The 22,642-nt window shown below is 45.2% G+C and overlaps 1 protein-coding gene across 2 annotated transcripts in view; it reads right to left on the reverse strand.

Moving 5' to 3' along the window:
• TMEM65 (transmembrane protein 65) overlaps positions 1 to 19,302 on the reverse strand; it is a 189,925-nt gene extending 170,623 nt beyond the window's left edge. The window contains exon 1 of one of the 2 annotated variants that reach the window (XM_077493305.1): positions 18,482 to 19,302. In XM_077493305.1, the coding sequence (XP_077349431.1) occupies positions 18,482 to 18,740 (259 nt within the window). In that variant the 5' untranslated portion in view covers positions 18,741 to 19,302. The remainder of the gene's footprint in view (positions 1 to 18,481) is intronic. The other variant, XM_077493306.1, reaches the window with a different exon arrangement.
• Positions 19,303 to 22,642: the final 3,340 nt, after the last annotated feature.

Raw genomic sequence — 22,642 nt, forward strand, 5'->3', positions numbered from 1 at the left:
CCTTTGTTCTCGACGGTTCCACTGTATGTAGGAACGTAGCCACCCTCTCTTGCCCACGCCCAAGAAAGATTATAGACATCCAGGGATGATCATCCACAGGTAATCGCTGCATTAACAATAACATGTGGACGGCCACATGACTGTGGGCACTGGGCTCCCATTGCCTTCAATGGGGCTTCCCGGCTAATCACAGGGAACCTCCATGGAGTCTCCCGTGGGTAACTGCAAGCGGACCCCAAATATATCTCGTTCTTTTTGCTCCCAGCTACGATGGAACAGATTTTTGAACAAGCGGCAAAGGACTGAAGGGAAGGGAAGTATTACAATAGCTTCCATGTCGCCTCCTCTCCAGAACCTCTCCCATACTCTGGAACTCCCTACGTCAATCTATGCAAGTATCTCCTACTACATCCACCATTAGATGATCCCTGACAACCCATCTCTTCAGGCTGGATTCACACCTATGGCATTTTTGGTGCTTTTTGCATTTTGCAGATTTGCACTACAGAACATGTTCCATAGGAAACATTGTTAAATGGGCTGTAGTGCAAATCTGCAAAATGCAAAAAGCACTAAACCTGCATAGGTGTGAATCCAGCCTTAGAGAAGCCTATCCCACCTCTACCTAACAAATTACTGTATTTATCGGCGTATAACATGCACTTTTTCCCCCTTAAAATCGGGGGAAAGTCGTGGGTGCGTGTTATACGCTGATCCCCACTGTCTGCGATCAAAAAAAAACGGGTGTGGCCGAAAAATACCGTGCGCCGCCGAAAAATACCGAGCTGATTGCTCGGCTCCGCTCGTAGTCCCGCCTCCCTGCTGTTTCTCTAGCGAGCGCTGCCAAAAAAGACAGAGCCGTCTGTACTGTGTACTCGGCTCAGCTCGGCTCGGCTTGCAGTCCCGCCCATACTGGGCGGGACTGCGAGCGGAGCCTAGCCGAATGCTGTACAAGCTGCAAATGACACTGCAAAGCTGCAAACAGCGCTGGGCAAGCTGCAAATGACACTGATCATTCTGCAATGATGGACAAGGCTGCAGATGCACACTGATAAGGATGCATTGACTGGCATTTAAATGTAAGTTTTTTTTCCCTTAAACTTCCCTCCTAAAACTTTTTTCCTTAAAATGCCCTCCTAAACTTGGGGTGCGTGTTATACCCCGATAAATACGGTAACCTTTTTTTTCCTCTTTCATCTCATCTCCCACAGTTATTACCCTTTTTATCACTTGACCCTCCCTCTTAGATTGTAAGCTCTAACGAGCAGGGCCTTCTTTTTTCCCCATTTCAATTTTTATTAATTTTCAATATCTTTTATTGAATCGTATTCTGACTGTACTGTCTGCCTGCATTTTGTAAAGTGCTGCGCAAACTGTTGGCACTGAATAATAAATAACAATAGTAATAGATGCAGTGGCTGGCTTTAGTGTCGGTTCACACTGGGAATTGCACAGGAACGCAATGTGCATTCTTGTGCTATTCACATGCAGTGTAGTGTGGTGCAATTTGAGCCCATTTGTTTTGAATGGACTAAATTGCAGTGGACCGCAGACTAGTGCATGCACTACTTGAAAAAACACACTGCAACTGGATCGCATGGTACTTATGCACCATGGTAAACACATTTGCGACCTGTGTTTGGGGTGTCGTTAACTTAAAGCAGTTCTTCACTCTGAAAAAAATCAAAAGTTAGCATCTACAAATACTGTAGCTGCTGCCTTTTAACAAAACAATCACTTGTCCTGGGATCAAGTGCTATCCTCACCTGAGAATGTTCCTCACCGGTCTACGTTTTCTGGAGCTGCCATGATTACGGTGGCTACACAGCCGGCTGGCCACTGTGCAAGCCAGTGAAAGGTCCCGTAGCCTTCTGGGACCTGTAATGCGTTCTAGAAGGTTGAGGGCAGGAAGGGTTGGGGGTTTGTCAGAGAACTTCCGGTGGATCACCGTGGCATTTTGCCCACAACTTGGAGTAGGTTTCTGTCAAAACCAAGTACCCGCTACCCCCTCCACCAAAAGCGTGCCAGAACAAAATAAAAGAGGAGGAGAGAGGGCATAAAGGGGAAATTTCCCTTTAGGGTAAAGTTTCAGTTTAACATTGACACCCGATACACCGTGATACACACAATCGGACTTTCCAACAACAAAACTGTGTATTTTTGTTCGAAGGATGTTGGCTCCAACTTGTCTTGCATACACACGCTCACACAAATGTTGGCCAACAATTACGAACGTATTAACGTACAAGACGTACGTGATATCTCCATTACAGACAAGACCAATTGCTTCCGGCTCGTACTTGATTTCGAGCATGAGTGGACTTTTCTCCGACGGACTTGTGTACACACGATCGTAAAGTCAGACAGCAAACATTTGTTAGCAGAAAATTTGAGAACCTGCTAGCCAACATTTGTTGGCTGAAAGTCTGACGGCAAATGTTTGACGGAGAATACACACGGTCGGACTTTCCGCCAACAAGCTCACATCCAACATTTGTTGTCGGAAAATCCGATCGTGTGTACGGGGCATTAGAGTAAATCTGTTATTTTGCCCGGTCTGGTCAAAGGACACCAGTGCATAGGAGGAACCCCTTCAGTTCTCCCACAGAGGAGTTTGGCTCCCATGGTTGAGACGCAGGATCTTTCATACTATTACTAGGGTAAGACCCACTAATCGGGATACTTTGACGAAGTAAGTGGGCTTAGCACTATATGACCATATAGTGTGACCAAACCCCCGTATGTTCAGGTGTTTTCAACTAGCCTTGCAGGATAAATGTCGTTCTTGAATGTGTGCACTGTAATCCGTTTTTTACTGGTCAAAGGACAGGTCCACTTTAACTGTGGATATACTATTAAGACTGTTCACCTTGGGCTACAGAGACTTGTGAATTTTGAAGCATTCTCTGTAAAATATTCTTGAATGAGGCAAAAAATGTACATTGATTAAAAAAAATTTAAGGAAGAGTACAGAACCACCATGATTAAATCTCATCATCCTCAGATTATCTAGTGTGCGGAGGACCACCGTGACTCTAATAGTTCAGGAAATCTCGGCCCTGAAGCAAAGCGTTATCTTGTTACTGATCATCGTCTCTCCAGCAGTTACTTATAGTGATCTGCGTCCCTAATGAGACACAACAAGGAAACGTCAACCGCGGCTGCAGGAACGCGTGGCACAGGCAGGAGCCAGGGTAGGATGAGCAGAAGTTAGGGGGTCATCACTAATTGAATCCTCTGGGATCTCTTGCGTACAAAGAGGAGCACTTTGTTCTTCTGCACACTGAGCAATCCTCACAGGTCTGCCTATTAAAGGCATTTCACAGAAAGCGTCTCGCTGCTTCAGATCAGGAGCTGTAAATACGCGCGTTCGATGAAGAAAGCGCCTTAGATTATATCCTCCAACACTGAACATTTGAACGCCAGTTGGGGGGCTGGGTGATCGACAGCGGGACAAACTGTCTAAAGGAAAAGCAGGATACAGATTTCTAAATAAATGTTGAAGCCGTTATATATAAACAGTGATCAGCTTGTAGCTAATATGGCGTCCAGCCAATGACACCCTTAGAGGTAGTTTACACTAGTATTGCTCTCTGAAGGGGCGATCCGATTCCTTTTTTCATTTTATGTAAAAATCAAAATGTATACATTCATCTGGAGTCCGATTTTAACCTCTTGCCTACTGGGCGAATTCTGACGCTTCTTACATACATGTAAAAACCAACTTTTTTTACTATAAAATAAATTTGAACCCCCAAACATATGCATTGATTTTTAGTCTTTTTAGCCTATGGAATAAAATGGTGGGTGTTGCAATTTTTTATGCCACAAGATATTTGCGCAGCGTTTTTCTTTTAAAAAGCAATACACATTTTATGTTAAAATGTAAAAGATATTGTTACAGCGAGAAAATAGATACTGAACATGTCACGCTTTAAAGTGGTTGTAAACCCGTTACAACAACTTTATGCTACAGGTAAGCCTATAATAAGGCTTAAGTCCCGTACACACGAGCGGATTTTCCGTGGGAAAAATCTTGGATGGTTTTTCCGATGGAATTCCGCTCAAGCTTGGCCTGCATACACACGGCCACACAAAAATTCTCTGAACTTTCGACCGTCAAGAATGCGGTGACGTACAAACACTACGACGAGCTGAGAAAATGAAGTTCAATGCTTCCGAGCATGCGTCTAATTGTTTCCAAGCATGCGCAGGAGTTTTGTACGTTGGAATTTCCGATCAGAACTTTTTCCGACCGAAAAATAGAGAACCTGCTCTCAATCTTTTGCTGTGTGTATGGGGTTTTACCTGTAGCTACCCTAGATATCTCCTAAACTTGCACGATTTAGGATATATAACCTGTCCCCTGCATATGGCGATTACATCGGCACATGCGTACTGGGGCAAACTGAAGCAATGGCATGTATGCCAAATCACAGCACCGGAGCCGCAATACCCGGAAGTAACCCCCAGGAGAGATGTCGTCGGCCGGAGGGGGACACGAGGATGGCTGCAAGGGACTTCGTTTTCGGGTAAGTCATTCAAAACAAGCTAGTATGCTATGCTCATTATGCCTTTGTCTTGCAGGGTTTTTATTTTTAACCAAGGTTTACAACCACTTTACGATTGTCTTTGCCTGTGGCATGGCACCAAAATGGTATTTAAAATTCTCCATAGGCGACGCTTTAAACGCCTAGAATTATTGCTCTCACTCGGACGATCACAATATCTCACAAGGGCGGTGCAATCCCCGTTTACATACTTACGTATGCCTTTTCATTTGCACATACACATGGGGGGGGGGGCGCACTTTACTTTTTTATTTTATATTTATCTAAAACATTTTTTTTACCTTTAATATTTGTTTTGTATTAAAGAGGAAGTAAACCCTAATGGGTTTACTTCCCCTTTCATTCCCTGCAAAGGCAAAGCATAATGGACTACTATGCATCGCATAGTAGTCCATTATGTGTCACTTACCTGACACAGGAGCCAGCGAAGTCGCCGCTGTCCCCTGTAGTCCGCCGCATCCATCTTGCTGGTGGCGTCTCGCAGCTCTGCCGCTGTCATTCGGCGAAGCCGCAATGACGTCACTCCCGCGCATGCGCACGGGAGTCGACACGCGCGGCAGCTCCATTTTTTGGAAATGCCGCGCTTAGTGCCCCTGCGCGCCGCTGTCTACGGCGCATGCGCCGTAGACAGCGGTGCCCGTTTTCGGGCAAATATCTCCTAAACCATATAGGTTTAGGAGATATTGCTTGGACCTACAGGTAAGCCTTAATTTAGGCTTACCTGTAGGTCAAAGTGGTTTGTAAGGGTTTACAACCACTTTAAACTTTATTGCTATCCCAAGGGACAACATCCCTTGTGACAGCATGGGCTGTGAAAAGTCCTCTTTATGGAGAGATCTGGCCTCCAATGCAGCCAAACACAGATCGGTCTAATCAGCTGCGTTTCTGGCCGCTAACGGGCAGGTAAACAAAGATTGAAACGAGAAGTGACAAAATCCTTGTCGCTTCCAGTTTCCGGGGTAACAGAGAGGGAGGAACAATGTCGGTTCCTCTATCCCTGTGTAGTGCAACTGTCATCGCCCATCACAGTGCTCCCGGGCTATGTGATTGGATGGGAGAGTGCGGGTAAGGCAGTGGTAGTGGGGGTGTGGCCATCCGCTGGCTGAAAAGGTTGATACCAGGATGATGCCTGAAGCTGCAGTCATCATCCCGGTATAACCACCTCAACCCAAGGACGTCAGTATGTCAGACATGACATATGAACAAAGCACATCTCTATATCGTGTGTACTTGTCTCAATCCAGAGCACTAAGGGCTTGATTTACTAAAACTGGAGATTGCAAAATCTGGTGCAGCTGTGCATGATAGCCAATCAGCTTCTAACTTTAGCTTGTTCAATTAAGCTTTAACCCCTTCCCTACCGCTGTATTGTCATACGACGTCCTGGGATTCCCTGCATTGCCGGTGACGCGCGCCCACCACATCACTTGGGACCCGATGCACGTGCCCGGCAGCCGCGATGTCCGTCGGGCACTCGGGATTGCTTGTCACAGAGCAGGGATGTGGATCTGTGTGTAAACTATTTTGGGACCAGTGACACACACACACACACACAGTAAACACACAGATCCACATCCTGTCAGGCGAGATGAGACCGATCCGTGTGTTCCCATTAGAGGAACACCGATCGGTCTCCTCCCCTTGCAAGTCCCCTCCCCCTACAGTTAGAATCACTCCCTAGGACACACAGTTAACCCTTTGATCTCCCCCTAGTGTTAACCCCTTCCCTGTCAGTCACATTTATACAGCAATCAATGCATTTTATAGCACTGATCGCTGTATAAATGTCACTGGTCCCAAAATAGCGTCAAAAGTGTCCGATATGTCCGCCGCAATATCGCAGTCACGATAAAAATCGCAGAGCGCTGCCATTACCAGTAAAAAAAAAAAATTATTAAAATGCCATAATTCTATTCCCTATTTTGTAGAAGCTATAACTTTTGCGCAATCTAATCAAGATACGCTTACTGCAATTTTTTTTTGACCAAAAATATGTAGAAGAATACATATCGGCCTAAACTGAGGAAAAAAATAGTTTTTTTTAAAAAAAAATTGGGAAATTTATTATAGCAAAAAGTAATAGTGTTTTTTTTCAAAATTTTCGCTCTTTTTTTGTTTATAGCGCAAAAAATAAAAACCGCAGGAGGTGATCAAATACCCCCAAAATAAAACTATTTGTGGGGGGGGGGGAAATGATAAATTAATTTGGGTACAACGTTGCATGACCACACAATTCTCATTCAAAATGTGACAGCGCTGAAAGCTGAAAATTGGCCTGGGCAGGAAAGAGGTGAAAATGCCTGGGATGGAAGTGGTAAAAAAAAAAAAAAGAAAGAAAACACAGAAGCTGATTGGTTTCTATGCAGAGCTGACCCAGATTTTGCACTCTCTCCATTTTAGTAAATCAAACCCTAAGTGTAATTTCTCTCTGCTGCTTCCTTCCTCTACCTGTGATTGACAGCCTCAGTTCTAACTTCTATCCCTGTGAGCTATGTGAAAGGAGGAGGAGGGGGGGGGGGGTGTCCCTTCCCTCCAATCATCTCTCAGAGCTCTCCACCCCGAATGTAACTTAAGCTCTCCACTCTCTCTCTTTATAATTCAGCACTTTGAACTGATGTAGAGAAGAGAAGACTGCAGATAAACAGGTACAACTTCTGTAGGAGGATTTATTTCATCTCTGTGTAGGAGGCCAGTCACTGGGTATATGTAAAGCACTTCACTGGGTATATACAACCACTTTAATCAAGATGAAATTCAACAGAATTGGTATATTTCCTAGAATAAATTGCTCGGCTCCTGGGGAACAGCCGGCCCATGGGATCGCACTGAACAAAGACACGGACATGGCGGCAGCCAGCCAAGTGTGAAATCAATGCAATATCCGTGAAAGTTCCATTTCCAGAGCAATTTATAGCGACTGAATCCGTCAACATGAATCTGATTATTCCCGTTACTACAATGTGTCGATCTCCACGCCAATTTTAGAGATTAGGCTGAAAATAAAATAATAGGGAACATCAGGTTACAAGTCTTCATGCCGACATGGAAGTCACATTGATGGCAGAGGCGCATAGATAACGCCGAACGGCCTGTTCATAAAGGGCCAGCCCACCTACACTTATGGTTAGGTTTTCTGCACGGACACCGAGGGGAATGATCAGCCATTGGTTTCTATCTTGTGTGACCCCCGTCCACCCACTGGCCATGGGCAACACTAAGGAATCTCATGGCATTATGGGAGGAGGTCACATGCCACCTATACCACAAACCACCGACTATTATGCAACGATTGTGCCATTAAAAATAAAACAAGAACGGGGCGTCCTGTAAAGGTATAAGTAGAAAGAGAGGTGTTTAAAGAGGCCCTGTCACTGTGTCCCATTGCCAAACTAGGTCATTGACCAGTGTTGTATGGGCCACCACCTGACAGTGTGCATGCGGTGCCGCGACATGGACAGCGACCGGTATCCATGCCAGCCACCTGTATTGATGTCACTCAGTGGTATGCTAGCTTGCAGGGAAGGAGAGAGGTCATTTTTTTTCCAATGCTTTGATTGGCTGTTGTATTCTCCATATGTCACCTCCAGTAGGGCTGGAGCCTGTCCGTCCCCACTGCCGATATTACCCAGTGACAGGTACTCTTCATACCATACTGTAGGCTGCACCCCCCCCCCCCCAATATTGCCCGGTGGCAGGTACTCTTCATACCATACTGTAGGCTGCACCCTGATATTGCCGGTGACAGGCACTCTTCATAACACACTACTGTACTGTAGATTGCACCCCAATATTACCCCGTGACAGGTATTATTCATACCACACTACTGTACTGCTGGCTGTGCCCCGATATTACTCGATGACAGGTACTCTTCATACCACACTACTGTACTGTAGGCTGCACCCCGATATTGCCCGGTGACAGGTACTCTTCATACCATACTGTAGCCTGCACCCCAATATTGCGCAGTGACAGCTACTCTTCATACCACACTACTGTACTGCTGGCTGCACCCCAATATTACTCAATGACAGGTACTCTTCATACCACACTACTGTACTGCTGGCTGCACCCTGATATTGCCCGGTGACAGGTACTCTTCATGCCACACTACTGTACTGTAGGCTGCACACCGATATTACCCGGTGACAGGTATTATTCATACCACACTACTGTACTGTAGGCTGCACACCGATATTACCCGGTGACAGGTATTATTCATACCACACTACTGTACTGTAGGCTTCACCCCGATATTGCCCGGTGACAGGTACTCTTCATGCCATACTGTAGGCTGCACCGCGATATTGTGCAGTGACAGGTACTCTTCAGAACACACTACTGTACTGCTGGCTGCACCCTGATATTGCCCAGTGACAGGTACTATTCATACCAAACTACTGTACTGCTGGCTGCACCTTGATATTGCCCGGTGATGATTGCTCTTCATACCACAATACTGTACTGTATGTTGCACACTGACAGATTTCTGGCACACAGACACATGAATCACGGCTCCGAAAATCAGCTGACGCTCCATTCAGTGCAGCTCACATGACAGAACCTTCCCCGGGTGGGAAGAGTGAATCACTGACACTTCATACTTTCCACACTCACAGCTGGAAATCCTCTCCATTCATAGACCCGGTACAACCCCTGGGCTGCAGATGTGTGACAAGTGCATGAGCAGTATTGGTGTCCATGTTCAGAGAAAACTTCATACCATGACAGTCCGTGTACAGCACGATTATTAGTTTATAATCACTACCGTAAACTGTCATCACACACCCGGTCCAGTATTAAACAAAACCAGTACATGGTCATCTATGACCGCCTTTGGAAAATGCTAGCCACTTGGCTGTCTGAGTCATTGAAAAGCATAAAGCAAGCAGCAAGTGAAGTTAGAACACCTAATCTCTTTACTTGCTCTGTACTGAAGCTGGTGGATGGGAATGACAGCGAGGCAACAAGCATCAAAAGCAGGAGGAAAAAAAAAAAAGTTTACAAATTTTTTCACTATTTTTATTCCTCTTAACACAGCATTGTATACAGCCAGGTCGGGTTCACAAGAGTGTTTGCGGAGGGTTACCACAGAGCCCCGTGATGTTAGGGGCATCGCCACAATGTGGGCCGCGCTCCGGCAGCACCGCAACGTGGGCCGTGCTAGGGCACTCTACTCATTTCAAAAAAGTCTCCTAAATGTACCAAAATGCTTCATAAAAAGCCTACGTACTTTTATTGTAAATAAAATAAAAAAATAAAAAAAGGATTAGCAGTGGGTTACTGTGCATTGTGGTGCACTAATGCATGTGTGTTTTAAGGTATAATACTGGGGTACTAATAAGAATGAATGGCACCACAGCACTCCAACGCACAATACATGCTAACATGCATTTCTGCAGTGCAAAGGTGTGAAGCCAGACTTAATCTGACTTGTAGTAAGGAGGCATCTTCTCCACATACCCGTCTGTTTTCAGTGCCAAGAGCCATTAATGATGATGTCTATACTGTATTAGGGGGTCAGGGAGATGCCATGTCTGGGTGCAGAGTGCCAGGGGGACCGAGCTCATCATTGGCCTGTATACAAAAGCTGTCTACTTGTAAGCTTGCAGGGAGGCTTCTCCAACCAAGTACCCCCCAATATGATGTAGGATCCCAGACCGGGTCACCCATTGATCTAAGGCAGGGGTCTCCAACCTTCCTAAACAAAGGACCAGTTTACTGTCCTTTAAGAATTTGGGGGACTAGATTGTGACCAGTGGGAGCAGACAATGTCCCAGCATCAGTGGGTATACAGTGCTGTGAAAAAGTGTTTGCCCCCTTCCTCATTTCCTGTTCCTTTGCATGCTTGTCACACTTAAGTGTTTCGGAACATCAAACCAATTTAAACAATAGTCAAGGACAACACAAGTAAACACAAAATGCAATTTGTAAATGAAGGTGTTTATTATTAAAGGTGAAAAAAAATCCAAACCATCATGGCCCTGTGTGAAAAAGTGCTTGCCCCCTAAACCTAATAACTGGTTGGGCCACCCTTAGCAGCAACAACTGCAACCAAGCGTTTGCGATAACGTGCAATGAGGCTTTTACAGCGTCCTGGAGGAATTTTGGCCCACTCATCTTTGCAGAATTGTCCTAATTCAGTTACATTAGAGGGTTTTCGAGCATGAACGGCTTTTTTAAGGTCATACCACAACATCTCAATAGGATTCAGGTCAGGACTTTGGCTAGGCCACTCCAAAGTCTTCATTTTGTTTTTCTTCAGCCATTCGGTGGTGGACTTGCTGGTGTGTTTAGGATCATTGTCCTGCTGCAAAACCCAAGTTCGTTTCAGATTGAGTACACGAACAGATGGTCGGACATTCTCCTTCAGGATCTCTTGGTAGACAGCAGAATTCATAGTTCCTTTTATCACGGCAAGTCTTCCAGGTCCTGAAGCAGCAAAACAGCCCCAGACCATCACACTACCACCACCATATTTTACTGTTGGTATAATGTTCTTTTTATGAAATGCAGTGTTCCTTCTACGCCAGATATACTTGGACACACACCTTCCAAAGAGTTCCACTTTTGTCTCATCGGTCCACAGAATGTTGTCCCAAAAGTCTTGGGGATCATCAAGATGTATTGTGGAGAAATTGAGACGAGCTTTGATGTTCTTTTTGCTCAGCAGTGGTTTTCTCCTTGGAACTCTGCCATGCAGGCCATTTTTGCCCAGTCTTTTCCTGATGGTGGAGGCATGAACGCTGACCTTAACTGAGGCAAGTGAGGTCTGCAGTTCCTTGGACGTTGTTGTGGGGTCTTTTGTGACCTCTTGGATGAGTCGTCGCTGCGCTCTTGGGGTAATTTTGGGCGTCCGGACACTCCTGGGAAGGTTCACCACTGTTCCATGTCTTCGCCATTTGTGGATAATGGCTCTCACTGTGGTTCGCTGGATTCCCAAAGCTTTGGAAATGGCTTTATACCCCTTTCCAGACTGATAGATCTCAATTACTTTCTTTCTCAATTGTTCCTGAATTTCTTTGGGTCTCGGCATGATGTGTAGCTTTTAGGCCGGGTTCACACCGCTGCGATGCGGGAACGCCGCGAATCCGCGGCGTTTTCCCGCATCGCATTACTCCCGCCGGCAGTTCACACTGCCCTATGCGGACGGCTGGGAGTGTCAATGATATGTTAATGGCACCCCCAGATCCGTCCGCATATCGCAGTGCGATCTGCCGACTCACACAGGAATCGGATCGCATGGTGTGAACCCCCATGCGATCCGATTCTGTTGCGGACCAAAAAAAGGGTCCCGTGCGAGTTTGCTGCGGGAGCGATGCGAATTCAGCCATACTATCTGTATGGCTGAACTCGCATCGCTACGGAGATCGGATGTGATTTGCGGTGCGAATCACATCCGGATCTCCCCCCGCAGCAGTGTGAACCCAGCCTTAAGGATCTTCTGGTGGACCTTACTGTGTCAAGCAGCTCCTATTTAAGTGATGCCTTGATTGTGAACAGGTGTGGCAATAATCAGGCCTGGGTGTGGCTAGAGAAATTGAACTCAGGTGTGGACAACCACAGTTATAGTATGTTTTAACAAGGGGGGCAATCACTTTTTCACACAGGGCCATGATGGTTTGGATTTTTTTTCACCTTTAATAATAAACACCTTCATTTACAAATTGCATTTTGTGTTTACTTGTGTTGTCCTTGACTATTGTTTAAATTGGTTTGATGTTCCGAAACACTTAAGTGTGACAAACATGCAAAGGAACAGGAAATGAGGAAGGGGGCAAACACTTTTTCACACCACTGTAGATAATGTCTCAGCCTGGTGGTGAGTGGGAGTAAATACATTGCATAGCACTGGTGGATAGTATGAGGAACGGCGCACCACCATTGGCATCCATGGGAGGAACGCCGCCCCATGGAGGAATAGTGCCCCACTGTTGGTGTCAGTGAAAGGAATAGTGCCCCATCATTTGCGTTGTGGAGAGAATTGTTGCCTTGTTTCAGTGGGAGTAATAAATCCTCATGTTAATGGAACAAAGCCCCAAGGGCCAAATAAATGCAAGAAAATGGCCACATCCAGCCCACTGAATTCAGCACCTGCCTGAATGAGGCAAAACACATTGTCCAAATTTAATCATTTCTTTAGGTTTGGGGCAATCACAGGGGTCATGTCTATGACTGACAGCTATCCTACAAGCACTGTGATCGGAGACCGCTCTCTCACACAGGGGGGGTCTGACCGGAGACCGCTATCTCACACAGGGGGGTCTGACCGGAGACCGCTATCTCACACAGGGGGGGTCTGACCGGAGACCGCTATCTCACACAGGGGGGGTCTGACCGGAGACCGCTATCTCACACAGGGGGGGTCTGGCCGGAGACCGCTATCTCACACAGGGGGGGGTCTGACCGGAGACCGCTATCTCACACAGGGGGGGGTCTGACCGGAGACCGCTATCTCACACAGGGGGGGTCTGACCGGAGACCGCTATCTCACACAGGGGGGGTCTGACCGGAGACCGCTATCTCACACAGGGGGGGTCTGACCGGAGACCGCTATCTCACACAGGGGGGGTCTGACCGGAGACCGCTATCTCACACAGGGGGGTCTGACCGGAGACCGCTATCTCACACAGGGGGGTCTAACCGGAGACCGCTATCTCACACAGGGGGGGTCTGACCGGAGACCGCTATCTCACACAGGGGGGGTCTGACCGGAGACCATTATCTCACACAGGGGGGTCTGATCGGAGACCTGCTCTCATACAGGGGGTGTGATGGGTTTTCTAGCTCCCTTTTGGTAAAGTAGAGAGAATTATTTTTTGCTGTTAATATGGGGGGGGGGGGAATAGAGATATAACAGAATGACAATGAATCGCAAAATCTGCAAGATGACAGATGCAGGCAGTAAGTCCTCCGGAAGATAACCGCTGTATGAGATCTCCTGAAGACTGACAGTAACCCATCATTAGAGAGAAATCAGGCAGCTGGGAACAAACGCAGTCAGTCTACAAACACCGACCCGGCACGCCGTCCTCACACACACAGATCAATCAACACAGCTTTTTGAGTAAATCAGCAAAATTTTGTCACATTCGCCACTCTTTTATCCTTGGATCTGATCATGTGAGAACAAATACACTGGGAAGATTTCGAGGAAAAAAAAAAACAAACTATGTTGTCTTTTTTACCATATTTATTAATTCATATTTGTAGTTAAAGCTAAACTCCGGGATAAAAAAAATAGTCAAAAAACTATTCATAATGTGTATCCACTTGCCGACTGCAATACATACATACATACATATATATATATATATATATATATATATATATATATATATATATATATATATATATATATATATATATATATATATATATATATATATATATATATATATATATATATATATATATATATATATACACACACACACACACACACACACACATACACAAGCTGTGGTTTGCAAGTGGTTTACCGGTAGGCTATAGGCCAAAACCCCGGTATTTCTCATCTCATGATAGCGGCCCAAGTAGCTAATTAGCTGCTGGACCACTTTCAGAGTTTTTACCAGTGCGCCAAGAAAACGATCTGACAGTTTGCACGGCAAGTCATAGAGGTGAACAAAGACCAGATCTTTTCTGATCACCTCTATGATCTATTCTAGGAGGACCAGAGCGACATCATGACGTCACTTTCGGTCTAGGGAAAAAAATAAACAATACATTTTTTTTTTTTAAAGGAAAAGATTACCTTTTTTTTTTTTTTTTTTTTTTTTTTTTTTTAAATCTTCTGCTTTTAAAGGTCGAGGAGATATTTGGGGTCTTAGTCCCAGTTCATACCACTGGGATTTTTTTTTTTTTTTATATATATAAATGGAAAAAAAAAAAAAGACCACAAACTGTGAAAAATATATATTTTCTACTTTGTTATAAAACATATCCAATAAAATCTAAATTCTCTATTTAAGTATATATACTAATAGGTTTGTGTAAAAGGTATAGTGGCTGAAAGCTATGGTAAATATACTGGAATTTACGCAGTTATAGATGCTATACTGGTAATAGTGCTGATCGGCGACTTATAGCGCGACTGTGCTAGTGTGACGGAAAATCTGGTGCTAACAGACCCTCACTGGGAAGGTCACCAACGGACACTGACATCAATAGTGACACTAATACAGTGATCAAATATAATACTGTACCCTGACACTGTACTAATAACACTGGTTGGGAAGGGGTTAACATCTAGAGGCGATCAAGGGGTTAACTGTGTGCCTAACAAGTGTATTGTGTGTAATATGTGCCGCTTTTACTCATAGATCTGGCTGTTTTTTCAAAATTACAATGACACTTTAAAGAGGAAGTAAACCCTGATGGGGTTTACTTCCTCTTTTTTTCCCTGCAAAGGTAAAGCATAATGGACTACTATGCATCGCATAGTAGCTCATTATGTGTCACTTACCTGACACAGGAGCCAGCGAAGTCGCCGCTGATCCCTGTAGTCCGCCGCGTCCATCTTGCTGGTGGCGTCTCGCAGCTCCGACCAATGACAGCGGCGCAACCGCGATGACGTCACTCCCGCGCATGCGCACGGGAGTCGCGCCTCGCAGCTCCGTTGCTGTCATACGGCGAAGCCGCGATGACGTCACTCCCACGCATGCGCACGGGAGTCGACAAATTTGGCAAATCCATTCTTGGATTTGCCGCATTTAGTGCGCCTGCGCGCCGCTGTCTACGGCGCATGCGCCGTAGACAGCGGTGCCCATTTTCGGGCAAATATCTCCTAAACCATATAGGTTTAGGAGATATTGCTTGGACCTACAGGTAAGCCTTAATCTAGGCTTACCTATAGGTCCAAGTTGTTTGGAAGGGTTTACTTCCTCTTTAAAATGTTTTACAAAAAAAAAATATGAATCAACTAAAATCATTTTACGATAACCACTTGACCTCCCGAAAATGTACCCCCCCCCCCCTTCATGATCAGCACAAAGTTGTTCTGTCGGCTTGAGGTGAGGACTCTGTGCAGGCCAGTCAAGTTTCTCTACCCCAAACTTGCTCATCCATGTCTTTATGGACCTTGCTTTGTGCACTGGTCCAAATCACTTGGTGGATGGAGGATTATAGTGTGGGGTTGTTTTTCAGCAGTTGGGCTTGGCCCCTTAGTTCCAGTGAAGGGAACTCTTAAGGTGTCAGCATACCAAGACATTTTGGACAGTCAAGTTCCTCTGCCCCAAACTCGCTCATCCATGTCTTTATGGACCTTGCTATGTGCACGGGTGCACAGTCATGTTGGAACAGGAAGGGGTCATCCCCAAACTGTTCCCACAAAATTGGGAGCATGAAATTGTCCAAAATGTCTTGGTATGCTCATATTTAGGGTATAACATGAAACATGGTCACATTCCACAACCCAACTAACTGAATCTCAGAGTTGTAATTTTTTATTTTTTTTTTTATTTGCGCAAACCCACTTCATAAATTCGCAGAGATTTGTGAACGGACAGACTACAAGTCCCGTCTGCCACCACGGTAGAGGCACTCGTAGATCTCAATGGAATACAATTAAGGTGATCTCAAACTTGTAGTTCATTGATACTCCCCCCAGCCCTATGACTGAAGGTCTGGACCTTGGTGGGGTAGGTGCAGCTGGCAGAATAGTCAGAGGTAGGGAGAGTACGGCACCCACTATTCACTGATCACAGTTGCAATGCTTTGCACACTCCAATGCAAAAAAAAATAATAAATACATGTTTGGAAATCACAATGGGGTTTTTTTTTTTTTTTTTTTTTGCAAAAGGTTTAAATCCCTTTAAATCTGAACGCCAGTCGTAGTTTTTATCACATGGTTACATTAGCCCAGCTCAATCCAGGTATGTACTGTATATTCCATACCTGTGGAAGCTGGAAATCACTGTAGTAGTCTCTGCTACTACAATGACCCTTGCTGTCTTTCTGGTGCCGTACCACATAGTGAACAACAGAGGGGGTTACTTGCTCAATAATGGAGCCATCCACTCACAGATCACCTTGCATTTGCAAGACTCTCTCCGATTGTACTAATTGGTGATCATCAGGTCATCGCCTTGCCTCCTCGCCTCATCCAATCAGAGATTGCTTTGCATTAATTGACAAAAAAAAAATACCAGATGTTCTCTGAATATGTGACAAGTGACGCCCCCCTGTGGTTATTATGCAGCAGGGCAGCCACCCAGCATGGGACCCTGAAAAACAGTGATGATCACTGTAGCAGCGCTGACTACTACAGCTTCCACAGGTATGGTACATGCATCGTTATAAGGGTCCAAGCTCGAGCAATGTAACTATGCAATAAAAGCTATACGTGGATTTGGGATTTAAAAAAGATATAGTCCACCTTTAGCCAAAATAATTAAAGTGGATGTAAACCTCAGACAAGAAATATGAACAAAACATTTCCTTCTATAGTGTGTACTTGTCTCAATCCAGAGTACTAAGGAGGTTATTTACTGAAGGAAAATCCACTTTGCACTGCAAGTCGCTGTAGATCCGAGGGGGACATGCAAGGAAAATAAAAAAAACAGCATTTTAGCTTGCACATGATTGGATGATAAAATCAGCAGAGCTTCCCCTCATTTCAGATCTACCCCCAAGTTTAGAGCGACTGCACTTCCAGGTGCACTTGCAGTGCAAAGTGGATTTGCCTTTCATAAATACCCCCCCCCCTCCAGTGTCATTTCTGTCTGCTGCTTTCTTCCTCTATCAGCATGAATCACTTCTGACAAGTTCTCCTGAGGTAGAAAGGTGACGGGGCGGGACCTCCACCTGATTGACAGCCTCAGCTCTGTTCCTGTGTGGAGGAGGTGTGTCCCTTCCCTCCAATCAGCTCTCCTCTCAGGGGCACGCTAGGTTGATGACATCACAAGGGGTGGGGTCCCCCGGTGAGGTCACTGGGTGGCCACGCCCCTTAGCTATTTAAAAACTGTTAGCGGCAGGTGGTGTAAGAGACGATTGCTCTACACCAGGGACATATTATTTTATTTTATTTTTTTTACACATAAATGAAGTCAAGAACCGCCTTCTGTCATTTTTACACTACACTTTTTTTTTTTTTTGGGGTGAATGAGTAGGGGTACAATGCACCCCTACTCATTCACATAGGTGGAGGGGCGTTGGATCTGGGGGGCCAGCTAAAAAAGTTAGGAGCCAGTTTTTTGTTTTGTTTTTTAAACTAAAAGCTGTATTTTCAATAAGAAAACCCCTTCTCTTATATGGGCTGACAAAAGCCCAGATGCCAGGGTGCAATTTTTAGTCGCCATGGCGACCTGGGATTTGTCGAGATCTGCTCATCAACAAGGGGGACAAGGTGCTTTGAGGGGGGCACGTGAGCTGGTATGGTTCAGGAGGGGGCACTCTATTGTCCCCCTACCTGCCAGGCTACATGCCCGGATAAGGGTCTGGTATGGATTTTGGGGGGACCCCCCCCCACCTTTTTTTACCTGCCAGGCTGCATGCCCAGATAAGGGTCTGGTATGGATTTTGGGGGGACCCCCCACCTTTTTTTACCCGCCAGGCTGCATGCCTGGATAAGGGTCTGGTATGGGTTTTGGGGGGGGGGACCCCACACCTATTTTTGGCGTGGGGTCCCCCTTAAAATCCACACCAGACCTGAAGGGCTTGGTATAGATTGGGGGGGCTGGGGGTTTTTTTTCAGAATTTTTTTAATTGCCAGCAAGTTTTGTTTACATTCAGCTGTTAGCGGGGGGGGGAAACCGCTGACAGCTGATGAGTCATCGGTTGTCAAGGACCCGGCGGCCGGCTTCCCGGACTGCTCCTTAGCAACCGATTACCACGATAAAATCCAAAGCCAGGGTTCTTAATAAAGACACAATGTAACAGTTGAAATTACGCCGTAGCGATACCGCCTTACCTTGTGCGATGGCGATGGACTCGAAGCGGTGCAGCTCTCGGAGCAGGCAGCTCCTCTCGCTGGCGTGCAGGCTGTAGATGAAGTCCTTGGCCCCCTGCGCCGTGTTCAGCGACTCCATGGGTTCCTTCCTGGGGTGTGTGCCCAGCAGCCTGCAGCTCTGCAGGACGGCGGTCCCCGGGCACCTTCCCAGCCAGCCCCAGGGCTTCAGGGTGATGGCCGGGCGCAGGGCAGTCCGACTTAACATGGGGAGCATGGACATATTCCGGGGGGGGGGGCGCTGCGACCTCTCGCCTCCTGCTAGTTATTGATCAGAGGAGTAGTCCGGCTTGGGCTGTGCACCGCTCTCTGCGATTGGACTATACCACCTGCCTGAGCATAGGGGGGTCTCCACACATAGAGGGGGGCATAGAGGAAAGGGGGGTGATCACCCTCCCAGGGTGGAGGCAAGTCCTGTCACTGGTCACCTTCCAAAATTCCTATGTGCAAACCAGCATTGCCAACCAATCAATACTGAGCTTTGCAGGAGCCAATAGAAGATCAATGATGAAGAAGGTAGGTGGAGGTAAGTGATCCGTCCATAGGGCTCAGGCTGTACACTATGGGGACAGGTGACAGTTGGCTGACAGCTGGGCTCCGCACACACATCACAGCCTCATCTCCGGCTCCATCCACTCACCCCGGACGGGATCCGGTCTCCTCCGGTCACCGCAGCGCTGAGGATTCGATCACAGCTCTCTCTACGGGAGGAACGCGAGCACTCTGACTCTGTCCCCGGGAAGGAGGCGGGGCGTCCGCGCCTCTGACAGTCCCAGCGTCGTCGGCCGCCACTGCGCAGGCGCGCGGTCAAGCCTTGGGTGGACGCGCGCGGTGCGCGGCCCTGTTGGTGCAGCACATGCGCAGTACCGCTTTTCCCCACTTAGAGGGGCATTTAGGGGTCAGTGGGGTGTCCAATAGAATGCTTTGACTGTGAACCTCAGGGGGGGGAAAAAAATATTCTATATTCTTTACTAATGGAACAGAAACGGCCCCATCCTGTGTAATGAGGTTGTATAGGTATGCCAATCACATGTAATGAGGTTGTATAGTTATGCCAATCACATGTAATGATTTGTATAGGTATGCCAATCACATGTAATGATTTGTATAGGTATGCCAATCACATGTAATGAGGTTGTATAAGTATGCCAATCATATGTAATGATTTGTATAGGTATGCCAATCACATGTAATGAGGTTGTATAGGTATGCCAATTACATGTAATGAGGTTGTATAGGTATGCCAATCACATGTCATGAGGTTGTATAGGTATGCCAATCACATGTCATGAGGTTGTATAGGTATGCCAATCACATGTAATGAGGTTGTATAGGTATGCCAATCACATGTAATGATTTGTATAGGTATGCCAATCACATGTAATGAGGTTGTATAGGTATGCCAATCACATGTAATGAGGATGTATAGGTATGCCAATCACATGTAATGATTTGTATAGGTATGCCAATCACATGTCATGAGGTTGTATAGGTATGCCAAAAACATGTAATGAGGTTGTATAGGTATGACAATCACATGTAATGATTTGTATAGGTATGCCAATCGCATGTAATGAGGTTGTATAGGTATGCCAATCACATGTAATGAGGATGTATAGGTATGCCAATCACATGTAATGATTTGTATAGGTATGCCAATCACATGTCATGAGGTTGTATAGGTATGCCAATCACATGTCATGAGGTTGTATAGGCTATGCCAATCACATGTCATGAGGTTGTATAGGCTATTCCAATCACATGTCATGAGGTTGTATAGGCTATTCCAATCACATGTCATGAGGTTGTATAGGTATGCCAATCACATGTCATGAGGTTGTATAGGTATGCCAATCACATGTCATGAGGTTGTATAGGCTATTCCAATCACATGTCATGAGGTTGTATAGGCTATTCCAATCACATGCCATGGGTTGTATAGGCTATTCCAATCGCATGTCATGAGGTTGTATAGGTATTGCATTCACATGTAATGAGGTTGCTATGGATACTTCTATCATGTGTACTGAGATTGTCATGGATACTCTCATCCCATGTAATGAGGTTGCTATGGACACTTCTACTATCTGTGCTGAGGATGCTATGGATACTCGCATCATGTGCAATAAGGTTGCTATAGCTCCCGACTGTCCCTGATTTCGAGGGACTGTCCCTGATTTGGATCAATGTCCCTCTATCCCTCTCATTTGTCCCTCATTTTGGTCTGATCTAGATAGATGTATATAAAATGCACTTTTTATCTATCAAAAAGTGTTTCTAGTGCTAAAACTTTCATCCAATATCTAAATTGCTGATTTTATGAATTCCAAAAGCCCCTCTAAAGGAATAGTAGTGGTAAAAAAAAAAAGCACTTGTGTATTTAACCTATCTTGTTTTTTTGTATAATTCTCCTTTAAGGGGGCGTGGCAAGGGGTGTGTCCTATGCCTGCATACTTTTGCTGATAGGTGTCCCTCATTCCCATCTCAAAAAGTTGGGAGGTATGGGTTGCTATGAATACTCCCACCATGTATACTGAGGTTGCTATGGATACTCACTTCATGTGTATTGAGGTTGCTATGGATACTATATATAATTATGATAATTGGACAATTTCCGGACACAGACACAGTTCTCACAATCCCCAATGATTATTAAAAAAGAGGAGAAAGAAAGAAATAAAGCTCTAAAAATTGGATTTTTATGGAGATGGTATGTCTGTTATAGATGAGCACCCAAGACAAGTTCATTAAAGCCCCAGTAAGTGTATACCAAGATGGGTGAATGAGGTGTATGAGGCTGTGCCAAATTATCCACTGTTAAATGACCAGGTGAGCTCACCTAATTTATACTGCTATTGTATAATATGTAATAATGTAAAAAACGTTTTTATAAATGAATATATATTTGCATGTTAGACAATGTATTAATGACATGTTTATGTCTCATGTAGTTTCGATGAAATCATAGATGTACACAGTACCCTGATGAAACATTTTGCGAAACATGTTGGCTACTTCCGCATATCTACGTATCTGATTTCATACATCAAATGTCAACTTACAGTCTAAATCATGTATTTTTGGGCTGTTTCTTGTTTTTATCTTTGATACTATTGAATAAATGTATACCTTTTTGATGAACGGTGGTCTTGGGTGCTCACCTTTATAACAGACATACCATCTCCATAAAAATCCAGTTTTTTAGAGCTTTGTCTCTTTCTTTCTTCTTGTTGCTATGGATACGCCCATCATGTCTACTGAGGTTGCTATAGATACTCTCATCACATGTAATGAAGTCGCTATGGATACTCCCATCATGTGTATTGAGGTTTCTATGGATACTCACATCATGTGTACTGAGGTTGCTATGGATACTCCCATCGTGTCTACTGAGGTTGCTATGAATACTCCCATCACATGTAATGAAGTCGCTATGGATACTCCCATCACATGTAATGAAGTCGCTATGGATCCTCCCATCACGTGTACCGAGGTTGCTATGGATACTCCAATCACATGTAATGGGGATATATGGACATTCCCATCATGGGTACGGAGATTGTTACCAAGGTAGTTATGGATACTCCTGTAGCATGTAATAAGGTTGTCATGGATACTGCCATCATGTGTGTTGAGGTTTCTATGTATACTCTTTTCATGTGTATTGAGGTTTCTATAGATACTCTCATCATGTGTATTGAGGTTGCTATGGATACTCCCATCATGTGTATTGAGGTTGCTATGGATACTCCCATTGTGTGTATTGAGGTTGCTATGGATACTCCCATTGTGTGTATTGAGGTTTCTATGGAGACTCCCATCATGTGTATTGAGGTTTCTATGGATACTCCCATCATGTGTATTGAGGTTTCTATGGATACTCCCATCATGTGTATTGAGTTTTCTATGGATATTCCCATCATGTGTATTGAGGTTGCTATGGATACTCCCATTGTGTCTACTGAGGTTGCTATGGATACTCCCATCACATGTAATAAAGTCGCTATGGATACTCCCATCACATGTAATGAAGTCGCTATGGATACTCCCATCACATGTAATGAAGTTGCTATGTATACTCCCATCATGTGTACAGAGGTTGCTATGGATACTCCAATCACATGT

Source organism: Lithobates pipiens, unplaced genomic scaffold (genome assembly GCF_037356315.1).
Source record: "Lithobates pipiens isolate NorthernLeopardFrog02 unplaced genomic scaffold, aLitPip1_a1.2 Scaffold_19, whole genome shotgun sequence".
Lineage (NCBI taxonomy): Eukaryota > Metazoa > Chordata > Amphibia > Anura > Ranidae > Lithobates > Lithobates pipiens.